The sequence below is a fragment of the Triturus cristatus genome, chromosome 3_2 (assembly GCF_964204655.1).
Source record: "Triturus cristatus chromosome 3_2, aTriCri1.1, whole genome shotgun sequence".
Lineage (NCBI taxonomy): Eukaryota > Metazoa > Chordata > Amphibia > Caudata > Salamandridae > Triturus > Triturus cristatus.
Genome location: NC_140584.1, coordinates 957310823 through 957323910, shown reverse-complemented (window position 1 = coordinate 957323910; position 13088 = coordinate 957310823). Strand labels below are relative to the sequence as shown.

General features: G+C 43.2%; 1 protein-coding gene across 3 annotated transcripts in view; it reads left to right on the top strand.

Moving 5' to 3' along the window:
* The window catches only part of DDX52 (DExD-box helicase 52), a 135178-nt gene that overhangs the window by 42446 nt on the left and 79644 nt on the right, over nt 1–13088 (top strand). For 2 of the 3 annotated variants that reach the window (XM_085649498.1, XM_085649496.1), the window contains exons 2-3: nt 4768–5029; nt 11708–11841. In XM_085649498.1, the coding sequence (XP_085505624.1) occupies nt 4768–5029; nt 11708–11841 (396 nt within the window). The remainder of the gene's footprint in view (nt 1–4767; nt 5030–11707; nt 11842–13088) is intronic. The other variant, XM_085649497.1, reaches the window with a different exon arrangement.

Sequence of the window (13088 nt, the reverse complement as noted above, 5' to 3'; positions counted from 1 at the left end):
TGTTTGTTTGGCCAAAGGCCACGCCGAGATGCCTCTCAAGGGAGACAGACCGGGGCACGGGCAGCAATTGGGGTCGGGGTCTGTGGACGCGCTTCTGAGACGCGCTTGCGCAGACGCACACACGCGCGTGCACACTCCCCGCCGCTGCCGACCCCCCCTCACCGCATCCGCGGCTGCCTAACGCGCGTGCACACACCTCGTACTGACATGCTTCGGAAGGGAGACAGGAGATGGGCACGTGCAGGGCTGACTGGAGGCTGTGAACGCGCACGTACAGACACGTGAAGGCACATCTCCTGTCCCCCTTCTGTCCTCGTAAGCCTCATGCAAATGTTTTTTTTTAATGCGCACGCACGCTCCAAGCTCGGCGCGCTTTACACGTACAGCATGCCCCACTTACCGGCTCCTGTACATTGGCGCTGCAGATCTGGATGATGCAGTTAAAACCCCGGGACGGGGAGCGCTGCGGGTCCAAGTGCCCGTACATGGCGGCAGTAGTGTCTTTTTCTCGCTGCTGTGAAGGCTTCCCAGGTGCTACCTCCTTCGATCCAATACAGTGATCTGACTTGCCCCAGTACTGCTCTTAAGCCCTCTCCACTGCTCCTAGTATTAAGTCCGCTATAGTCTGGTCTCTGAACCTGCCCCAACTGTCAGCTGTGTACTCAAACACCCATACCACACATGCGCCATGCGCAGAGCAAGGCACGCCTTACGGCGGGCGCACTTGATCCTTACGTGCTACGTCACAAGGGCTTGTTGTCAATTGTGATGAGTAACCTGGGAGATGGAGTGGCCTTGCACATTTACAAGGCCTGGAGCTGCTGTCAGACGGTGACCTGGGCAGAGACCCTCATGCAGCCTCCCTGCCAGGGTCCCACGGTCTGTTATGAGCCGGGTCAGCAGGGAGCGTTTAACCGCAGTGAACACTAAGTGGAAAGACCGCATCGGTTTAAGATTATACAAGCTCTGCTGTCCCTGACTGACTTCAGACCATCAAACAACAAAGGATTAAATCTAGCAGCAACGGTTGGAGTACAGTCCACTGCCCCCCCAACCCCGTCACTCTCCTCCCAACCCGGCTGGGCCTCCTCCACGGCCCTGGCATCTAACTAGCGCTCACCCTGCTCTAAGCGCTACATAAAAGATTTGGGGTGAAAGGAGTCCGGGGTTGGTGGCGGGGGGGGGGTTGTTATATTATTCAAAGTAAAGAAAGCCTATTCTTTACATATTATCTTCTTTTGGGGAGTCGAACCTGCTGTGTAATCCCCCAATGCCCCCACCTCCCTACCCCCACAATACACATGCACCGGCCCGTCACAAAAGTGAGTGGTTTCAGCCCCCACCAGGGTGTACAGTAGCCCTGCTTGCGTCTCCTCGCGGGGGGCTCTCACTGCTCCCCCTCTTCTTCCTGAGTGACTCATAAGGGTCCGGAATGTGACAGCTCCTTTGTGCGTCTCTGATAGCAGAGGAGTAATCGCCAAACCGGAATGTGGTTGCACACTTCGACAATAGGTAGGCTGTTCCGTAACAAAATGGCAACCACATGACAGTGGAAGGATGAAAGACTGTAACAGCCCTGCCAACATTAGGACCCGTGCCCTGTATTGTACGAAACTCCTAGGCGACTTATGTCATGCTAAGATAAAGGCCAGTGGGAAGGAATCTAGGAACCTGCACGTACGAGTCACCATACTACTTTTCAATACCCACGGGCATTTTATTAATACTCTAAACTCCCACTGGCCACAAAACACTCTTTCCAAATTGCCTAGGCGCTTTACAAACGGTGCTGCAGAGCTACGCTCGCATAAAAGACAGAGCGCTCGTTTTATGGACCTCCGAAGGATGAAAGGCAGAGTTGACCACAGTGGGATTTGGACCTGAAACAGCGCAGATGTTGACAGCCACAGTGGTATCTCTAGAAGTGATTTCTAGGGGCTTGGGGACAGGGGAAGGAGATGCAACTGGCCACAAATATAATTGGTGGAGCCATCTATAATGGGCAATCGTGAAGGGTGTTTGTGCACGTGTGTGTGTGTACACACATCTGTACTCAAGCACATACAAAGTTATAGTAATCGCATTCACAAAACACTGTCCGTTACTACAGACTCATGTATTTCCTTAGTCACTGATTTACAGTGAGAGGTACTTGGGCAACATGGGAAAGAACAGATTTAAATTGTTTTTCACCATCACTGATGCTAACACACCGAGTGCCAGCTGAAGGGCACAGCCTTTCAAAGCAACATTTGCATTCTGTAGCTTGTGCTCCAGTGAAAGTTTATATGACTGTCGCCTACTCAGGCTGACGAAACGACACTGGAAGCAACTGGAGCACACACGGAGAGTGAGCCAAAATCTGCAGATAAAGATGTTCAAATCCACACTAAGATGCGACCAGCAGCAAATCCGGAAGGCCAAGCGCACAGCCCCCCAAGGCCGCATCAATGGCAGCACCAGCAAAAACAAGCTTTTGCAATGCAATAGGTCTCGCAGTTACCCGAGTTTAAGCTAATGGCATTATAAATGGCAATGCCTTTTATTTATGTTTTAAAATAAAAAATAAAAGGCATTGCTATTTGCAATGTCAATAGCTCAAACTCGCATAAATGCGAGACCTATTGCATTGCAAATGCTTGTTTTAGTTGTGAGACAAATGTCTTAAATTAACAATAGTTCTTGCTTTCTTCTACTGGATAACCCATGCAAGTGATCCTTGCCGAATGATCCACACAGAAAGTTCCAGCTGAATGAGGGGCAGAATAAAAACCGATTCCCTAGGCCAGAGGGTTAGGTCGTCTGGTCTCACCTGGGAGTCCGGGGTGGACTGTTCCCATGAGCAGGGTCGCCACTGATTTGCATAAGGTGGGCCTCTGTCTAGAGTGGCACAGCGGACGAAAAATGATGGATTGGAATGCTTCCCAGAGGGATTGCCAGTGGGGAGACTATTTGCAAGCATCCCTCCCATCACATTTTGTGGGTTTGCTTTAGATCAGCGCCTTCTTTTTATCTTCCGGTATGACAAGCCCACCGACCACAAATCCACAGACCACACTGACCACAACACCACTGTCTAGAAACGTACTAGCCTCAAACTCAGTGGCCACTAACCAAAAGCTCACTGTTCAGGCTATCACTGACCATACACCCACTATCCACAAGCTCCACAGCCACATGTCTGTTTTCTTACTCTTTTAAGTAAAATGTACAAGAAAGTGATAATTACTCGGTGCCGCATCTCCGTCCATCGTTATTTTGCACACCATGCCACCTCAGTTTGGACCCAGCCATACACAAATCAGTCTTGACCCTCAGGGGGTAGCTTGAGGGGGGGAGGGTGTTTGTAGTGTTTCATCCTCCTAATAAATATATTATTTAAAAAATAGTTGGGTACAGGTGCTTTCAGTCGGGTATGGTAAGGTGTCTGTCAAATTTCACAGTGGATTTTTAAATACTCACTCACACACACACACACACACATACACACACGGGCACACAAATGCAGTTCCTATACTAAACAAGCATTGGCATAGCCAATAGGTCTTGCCTTTGGGACCATATACGTGTTTAGCTATGCAACAGTTGATGCTGTTGTTCCAATGATATTGTGCTGCATAACTAAATACTTCTAAGGCCCCAAAGGCGAGACATATTGGCTATGCCAATGCTTGTTCCCAATTTACTGTCCTGTTAGGCCTTCATGTTTCATAGCAAACTGAAGATAAAATTATCCAACAGACGTGTTGATTGATTTCTTACTTTTTATCACCACCCTGACACTGATGTATACTCCATTGACTTATTTTTGGACTTTATTCCAGAGCTCCTTTTAACAAGCTGCCATTTGGTCATTTTAAGAGGTTGGTAAAAACAATGCTGTACTGTAAATTAATTGCTGTAAAATTTGTAATACTTGGATCTTAAAAAGTTGGTATTTTAGGCAGCGCCTAAGGCAGACTTTATTTCAGATCATATCTTGTTAGAAGTTTAAATACGTTTTAGCAGGTGTATGACAAATCATATGGCTGTGTCATTCTTTGATAATTATGTAGTGACTTGGAGATGCATTTATAAGTGGAGGAAATTGCAATCGGGCTGTAGTTGAAGCTGAGTTCTGAAGTTTGTGTCCATTTACTGTTAAGGTCTGTTAAATCCTTCATTTAGTTATCCAAAGCCAGATCACCTTGCTCCTTCTCACAGCAATTCAGCACATGCGCGTCCTTTGGTTGGTATACCCCTTTTCCATTAAGTAGAAGGTGGCCGGGCATTCATAACAATGAGGGTGTTCTTCCATTTCAGTTTCGCTTTAAAAGACTTGAGCAGTAAATTTAGCATGTTGTTTCTTATGCTCCATGGCGTTGTTAAACAACCAGTAGCCATATTCTGGCATGTGAAGCAAGTGCAATATGTATTTTGTGCCTTAAAAGCTGCAACCTTCAACATCACTATTGTATCAAGGAAACAGCTGTAATTGTGTTCTTACTCCTTGGGCTCTCAAAATAGTCTTTTTTCTATTTGTTTGATAAGCTCTGTGGGCCAAACTGTCTTCAACCTGCCTCACTTCACCAGAATTGAGATACGTTGAAGTGGGCTTGTGGTAGCTCTTGTATTTTTCAGTGCAGTTTTTTGTCTGTCTTCTCTTCTTCAATATCTGTTGTACTCTGTAAAAGTTCTTGCTTAATTATGTTTACAATGTTCCTCTGTGCGTGTGTGTGTGTAAAGGTGTTTTCGTTCATTTGAGGTTGTAACAATGTTTGATTGCAGGTGGTAAAACCTGCACGCAATGAAGTTGATAAGGCACAGGATTTTGCTGGACTCGACTTCTTTGGAGGATGCCAAAAACAGGCACCAGAAAAGGGAGAAAGTGCTTTGCAACCAGCTACAAAAAGAGGAACAGATACACAGAAGCACACAGAGCTTGGCTGTGAGAAATCCAATGGGACATTGAATAATGAATTGCCCAGAAAAAGGAAAGCAAATGAACTGAAATTTGCGAAGAGCGGGAAGAAAAAGGGAAAACAATCAGGTATAATCCATTCTCTTTTTTGTATGACCTTTACCTGGGACTTCTTTTTTTTCATAACCAAAAGGAAACTAGTGACAACATATATCTTACATGGGTTTCAGTACACATAGCTGATCAGCATGGTTGCTTCATATTCACTGTATCACTAGTACATCTACTAGTAGAACTAGGTCTTGACTGTACTCCTAAATAGTTAGACTTCATGTTTATCTGTAAGTGTCCGTTTCATTGAATGTCATCCCATTCATAAATGAGTTGATTTTTAAGATCAGCATTGCTACAGGATATACTTCATGAGTGAAATGAGTACATCCTAGCTCGGATGTAATTTCTCTGACTTGTCACCCCTCCTTGCTAAAATAAACTTATAATAATCCTATAGCAAGCAATGGTTGCCTTTACTCTTATTTCTTAACCCTGATGCATTGGGATTTCAGGTATTTCTCCTTTTGCCGATTTATACAATTTAGAAAGCTAATACCAATCTTCCTTTTGCTCTTCTGAATGAATGACAAATATCTAAAGGACTAAATTGACATTAGGCACTTAATCAGTAAGATTTCGGGTACTCTTGCACTTGTGTTTTCAGATGTATCCTCAAGACAGAATTCATTCGGTCGACCTTCGAGACCTGTTGTATCTACTTGTGGGCTTACAGCCCACCCATTAACTTTGTATTTGTTCTTTCCAATATCCTTTACAAATGCTTCCTTGCTTCTGGTGAATCCTTCTTCCCCCTCCTTTTTTGTTTTGTTTCCTCCCATGCAGTACCGTCCACGTACTGTATCGTTACGTTGTGGTTGTTTGTTCTTGTTTCTGGGACTATTATTTTCTTTCTTTCCTGATTGTGTTACTTCGTGTTCCTGATTGCCTCTGTTTGGTGGGTGAATTACTCTCTCCCACCTCCTCCCTTGTCACTGCATGCTCGCTCCCACTTGCTTTCAGATCGTGATTTTGAAATATTTATTTTAACATATTTTGGAGGGTGCACTGTCTTTCCCTCTCACTCCGTTGTCTCTTTGGCCCTGACACTTGTTTTCCACCCGGGCTTTGTGCGGGTATATAACCTGGGCTGCACAGTTTAGTGCTTCCTGGAGCCGGCCCCCCTTGGCCCCCTGTCCAGCAGCTCATCAGAGATCAGTATCTTTTAAAGAGATGCCTGAGCATGGGACCGTTCATAGGGAAAATTCCTCGCTGTCTGAGGCACGACTGCGAAACTTTCCTTCATAATGCACCAAAGGTGGGGTGTGGGAGGTGGGAGATCCTTCTAATGGCATGCCCCCTGGTATTACCCGTTTCGTATTTGGTTTCTAATCAGAATTCTTTTCTCTTACAGCATTGCATTATTATTTTTGAATTATTTAGGCACAGCAACACATTTGTTACATTCATTTGTATTTTTTTGTTTTTGTTCAAGTAACATGCGATTAGGTGATTCACTCACAATCGCAGTAAGTTGAGCCAATGCCTAGACTCGAACCTGGCCGGCCGTTAATTTTAAAGCCTTTGGTGCTTTGAACGGAATTAAGCCACCCTGCCTGTACTCTGTCATGCAATACGTCACAGACTCCTTCGCCCTAGTTGCTTCCTCATAGTTGTTGCATACTGATGCGTCGCTCGAGTATGCGCTTCAAGTGTACTTGCTTTGCCATGTAAGCGCCTGCAAGTAATTCAGATTGCTGTGTGCACTGTGCATGAAAAAGAACTGACCCCTAGCATAAATAAAATCATTTTTAAAGAGTGTGCGCCGTCTATGGTAAATACACTACCCACATAGCTGCCTCCCCTTCTCTGAAATAGGCGAGGCATGAATGTAGCGCCTACTAGTCTTGATCCCAGTCCAAGCATACTGAGGATAGTGCTTATACTCCTGCACTCATTTTCAGTGTTATTTCGATGTGACACTACTGTGGCTCAGTTATACTTCACAAATTATTTTTTTCCTAAACTGGAATTACTACATCCCTTGTTCACCAATATTCGAGGAGCTGCTTCCCCTTAACGTGTTGCATCACCCCCTCTGTGTGTTAGGGGTGCATCCAGCAACAAAGAGCTGGTCCAAACATGTCCTCAGAAAAACCTGCAAGCTGTGAGCTCCTGCTGGGACACGTGCCAGGAAGATGTGTGCCCTGTCCGAAGCTGAGCACAGATGCAAAGACATATTGGATGCAAAAAGGTGAACCCCAAAACTGTATCACCATGAAATCATGGGCCAAAGTCCATGCCCCGATGAGCAATGTGCACAAACACTGCAGTTGCCCTGTGGTGACTTGTGTGTCCGTGGCAGCCATTCACATTTAAGTGGCACAAAATAAACAGGAGTTGTGAGGACTCTTGATTTCTTTTGTTTTCATTTGGGTGGCAAGGCTGTTCCCCGATTGTGGGCCTAGGCAAGCAAACTGCAGTATTATCCCATTTACACGCTATTGCACAAACTGCATATGTACAAAAGCCGCCCATTCCTAAGACAGGTCAAAAAACGGAGTGGTGTTTGCAACCATTTGAGAGACTCACCAGAAGTTTTCATTCACGCATCCTTACCAAAATGATGCTGGAAATTTGCGCATATGTGAAGAAGTTCATCTCTGTTAATTATGGTGTTAATTCTGTGGTTGCTATGAATATAATTGCATTTTTGTACCGTCCAAGCCACTTGAAGAAAACTGGTGGTAAACAAATATTGACCTGGAAACCGTAAACAACCTTGTTCTATCTAAAATGTTCGTTATAGATTGATGAACACCTAAATTAAAGATTGTTTATATGTAGAAGAAAGAATCGAAACCGACTCCTTGCCAGGGAGAATATACTTGCCTCCAATGACATGACAATGGAGAATACCTCCAGGAACAATAGGAACCTGTTAGAGTTCTACCACACGGGGTGGATTATTAGTTGGAATGCTTCTGCAAGTGCAGGACGAAGTTATTGGTCGGGATGTTCGTAGCAGTTAATGTATAAGGCGGTTAAGATCTTTATACTTAAACTTAATATGGACCCACAGAATTGTAAATCATATTGTGCATCATTTATAGATGTAGACTGTAAAATATTAAGTATAGATGTAGCTATGAGATTGGTGAAGGTGATCACTGGCATAATCCTAGAGAGCGAGTGAACGTTCTGACTCTCAGTACTAGTTACCTAACCATCAGCGGTTAACAAATGGTCTCAGGGAGATGGAATGGAAGGTGGAAAAATATGCCGTGACCTCTCGAGAGCTTGAAAAATAATTTGATACTGTATCTTGAGCAATCATGTTTACCGTACTGAAGAGTATGAACTTTGGCCCAACTTTCACAGAGACGTTGAGGCTGCTCTGCAGTGGACCATGACATCCTGACTGTGTAGCTCTAACTGACCTTGTGCAGACCTAGAGAACTCTGTTGTGTTTCTAGTATTTGAGTTGCATTTTCTGCATGCAGATCAGAGCTGGAACCAGGATTACTTTCCTACTCATAAAGCAAATGGATGACTACGAAAAAGAATTGCAAATTCATAATTGTTAATATGTAGCCGTAACTTTTGTTTTCATCCAGCTGTGCTGTTTACAGTTGTACTTTTATAGTTCGTATAAAACTATAAATAAAGTAGGCAAGCTATCAAGCTAAAGAAAACAGATCAGCATTTTAGGCCAACATAGAAACGCTTCCAAAAACTGTGAGGCTCCAAGAAGCGCTACCAGAAGACTTCAACAGGCCAGGGCTCTTGCGGACTCCAGCTGCTCCAGCTTCTTCTCTGGGGTGTAGCCAGGCATAATAGCTGGTTCCCCCTACACAACCAGAAGATGAGCATACATTATGTGATAGCTGCACCTGAGGGCACTTTTAAGGCCATTTTTCATACATTTTCAGAAGTCTTTTCTGTCACTCCCAATAATCCCATTCTGAAAACGGTGTATCCAGTGGCTCAGGGGTGATTTTAAAAGATCAGCCATAAAAACTCAGCCACCCATCGTAGATCAAAGCAGAGGTAAAGACGGGGGGAAATTGTGCCCAAGAATTCGATTATAATATCCTGTGGTAATGTAATCCAAAATGCATTCTTTGATTTGTATATTCATTTATTTGGAACATATCCAAAGACCTTAGACATTTCCTGTTTTCAGAATAAGCATGCGCAGTGATCAACCGTATTCTAACTTAATGGAGACTTTATATAGCAGTTTTCCCTTCAATTAGCGTGCATCTTTCCTTTATCTAGTTACTAGAGCTCTGCTGCCCAGCTCACACATTGTGTAGCTGTCCTTGATTCGCAGTTTTAGAGGCATTTTCCTCTGTGCTATTTCAGAATACCCTGTCTCATTCAGAGATGGTTAATATCTATCAACCTAATTTGTACCTCAATAGCATAAGACCCCAGAATGTGAACATTTCTAATAATGCCCTACCTTTTTTTCTTTGATTAGGTCATATGACCTGAACAAGACCTTGGGTAAGTTTGCGCTCTAAATTTTCAGTGTTCTATACATCTCTGAATATTAGGGCCTCATGGATGTCTTGGCAAGGAAAAACCAAATTGTGCAAAAGAGGTTTCTTTCTTGGAAAAGTTTCATGATGGCATATGGAATGTGTTTCTCTCTCTCCCTCCCCTTTCTAAAGGGATGAATAATAAATATAAGATCTGCACTATGCGATTAGTGTCTCTGACTCGCAGTGTATGTCTTCCGATATGAACTATGTAAATGAATTCATCTATATGGGATTACATGATCAATAATGCCATGTGACTTATGTATGTTCTATTGGTATGTTTTCAATCAAATCTGTTTTGAAAATTATTTTAATTTTAACTTTTGACAAGATGTCTTGATACTTTGTACTTCATGTTTCTTATGTGATGAATATTTCTCTCCATTTCTGCTTCACTTTTACTACCTTTTTCACTTATTTTCCTATCTCACATACTTCTTGATTTTCTACCTTCTCTCACCCTTTCTCTGGGTTTTCCACATGCCTTAACAACGGCATGGCCCATCATGTGGTTACCAATTTCCATTATCTACATTCTTGGGTTTATTGCTTTTCACACTTTAAATTCAATGTATCACATGGGTTTCACTTTGACTGTCAGCCTTGAAAAAGCCCTTGGCCTATTTAGCCCCACAGGCGAAACATGTTGGCTGTTGTCTTTTTGTTTTGTCTGGGTCTTTGGATCTGTTCCAAATAAATAAATATACAAATCAAAGAATGCATTTTGGATTACATTACCACAGGATATTATAATCCAATTCTTGAGCACAATTTTTCTCTGTCTTTGCCTCTACTAAGTTTCTCAGTATAGTGGTTCTTGGGTGTAACCACTTGAGGCAGAAGTGCAGACTACTGATTTGGGTCCTGTCCCTGTCTGTTGCCAGAAATTCCGGACAGTGCCCACCCATTCACCTACAACTGCAGATCAAAGTAGACAAGCAGGCAAATGAAAGCTGGTAAATCTGAGGATTTGATTAGAGCAGTGCTGTGAGTTATTTCAAACTATAGTGATTCAGGGTATTCAAATTAATAGAAATCTATTTTTGAAAACCCAAATAATGAAAAATCAATTTGGTGTGATATGCGGACCGATTGATTGCCCGTCTCTAAATGCAAGGGGACGAAGGTATAATGAATATGGGAGTCTAAATAGCTAGGAAGGAGGATTTTGGAGTTACCCCCAAGGTAGGAAGTTAAAAGAAAAATGAAAAGTCTGGCACTGACAGGATGGGGAACAGCAATGCAGGAAAGGGAAAAGGATTTAAGAAAGAAAATCAATTTCCAGGATTACTGATATTGACATGTTAAAGAATGCAAAAGGCATAAATGTCGTTGTTCTTAAATTCCAATGAATCAGTTTAGGGTAAATTATTTCTTGGTACTGTTTATCAGCTCTCTTGCTACCTCTTAGCATAGGCACAAAAACGCCCATACATTAAACCAGAAATGATAAATAAGGACAAAATAATTTTCAATTCCAGTTGCTGAGCAGTGCAAAGACTGCTGCTTGTCAAGGTCAATTTTTACAAATCTATTAGAAGGAAACCAGTTCCTGCATGTAAACATTTACTGCATAGCAAGGTCATTGCCGAAGGTGCATGATGAAGGTTCCTCTGTGCAAAGAAGTCAGGCGCGTTTGAAGGCTTCAGCTTATGGCAAAGAGTAGGACTTGAGGATATAATATGGTATCTCATTGTGCATTCATACCCTTTAAGACAGTGGGTTAAGGAATCCGCACCTACTGCAAGTGGATGACCGAGAAGTATGTCTGATGCTGTTACAGAGTATACATTAAGCTGTTGATGTGAAGATGCTGTTACAAAGTGTACATTAAACTGTTGATGAGAAGGGCTGAAAGGCATTCATTGGTGAAAATATAAAATCAGAATATGTACTTACTGTACTTATTTTTGTTTGTTTTTTATGTAAAGCTTTAAAAAAGTGTAACCTGCTCTACATGGCTGTCACGTAGTACCTAGACGTTTTATGTCCATGCAATCCTGCAGATCCTATGACTTTTCTCGACCTTTTGTCAAAAGACATTGGTTTGCTCTGGGTGGACATAGCATCAGGCCTTTGCTCATGCATATCAGGACAGTGTGCATTTTGAAATGTGATCTTTAATGCATGTAGATGTGCACATTACATTTCTGCAAACTGTACTGCAACTTATTGTGTTTAAACTGCATCTTATGTGTGCTTTAAGTTTCAGGAGCTGCTGTGAACCCGTTGGCAGAAAACCATGACATCCTTTGGATGTCATCTCTAGAAGCAAAATTGAAAGATACTGGAGAAAGGAAACCCACTGCAGAGAAACTGGAGCGGCTGCGACAGGAGAATGTGCGTGGCTATTGACATGTGTTTTTTTTTTTACTTCTGTTAGATGTATTTATAGTATGATACTGCAACATAGAAACACAGATTTTGTTTTATTTAGTTTTCTTAATATTTACAACCAGATACAAGACAATAAAAGCATATTATGCAAAAAAATCATTATCCAGTGATAAGTACATAGTACAATTGACAGAACGTGCCTTCCCGTACCCCTTCCCCCCCTTACACAAATATTTTTATCTGCATTAGATTTCCGGTAGCTCCCATGTGCCCAGCTGTCTAGCTTTTGGCCTTTTACTACTGAAGAGAGTTCTAAATGCTATAAAAGGAGGCCAGTCCACATGATCCTGTACCGGCTTCAGTCTCTGCCATGGGACTGCTCCTGCCAACAGTGATCCACGAGCCCTGGCAGTGGCGCAGCTGTCTGAGGCCCCTAACATGCTGGCAGTGCCGATTCCGCACCGCCAAGCATATTGGGAGTTTCCTCACCGCCACACTTTTAATGGTGGTGCGACCGCCATGAAAATTGTTGCCGTTAGGAAACAAAGGGGGCCCTACAGGGAACCCTGTTGCCTCTGCGCCATGGGCTGCATGCAGGCGGGCACATGTTGTGCCCCCCTGTGTGCATGCATCCCCAGTTCCTGCAGGGCATGGACTTCGCAGTCCATGCCCTGCCGGAACTGCCTTTGACACTCCCATTGCTGTGACTTGTTCAAAGCCACCACAGTGGGACCGCCAAAGAACCACCTGTCTGAGTAAAAATGCGTCTTTAATGGCTGTGGTTGTCTCTGAGCGGGGCGGCAGCATAGCAGCCCTGTTCCGACCCTGCCAAATTCATAATAAGGCCTTTCGTATTCACATATCTTTTTAATAGAAAAACAAACCCTTTTTCATCCTAGAATTCCCATCCAACTTCTGTCCAATCTCATTGTCCTCAGATCCGCAAGGTGATGGAGCAAATATTTGCAGAATCGATTAAAACAAAATCTCAGCTGTGTGGCAATCACCAGTCGAGTTTTAGATCAGGACATAGCAGCTAATCTGCCATGTCCCACAGTTGTGAATCCATTCTTGAAGAACTGGATCAAGGCCAACCAATCATTGTACTAGGCAGCATTCAATATAAATATGTGTTAAATGTACTTGATTGCACCAGTGTAGGTTCATATTCAGTAGATGCATCAAAGCAATTCATGGATGATGGATGTAAAGAAAACCATCCAAAAGACTGAAATCTTATACTTTAGGAA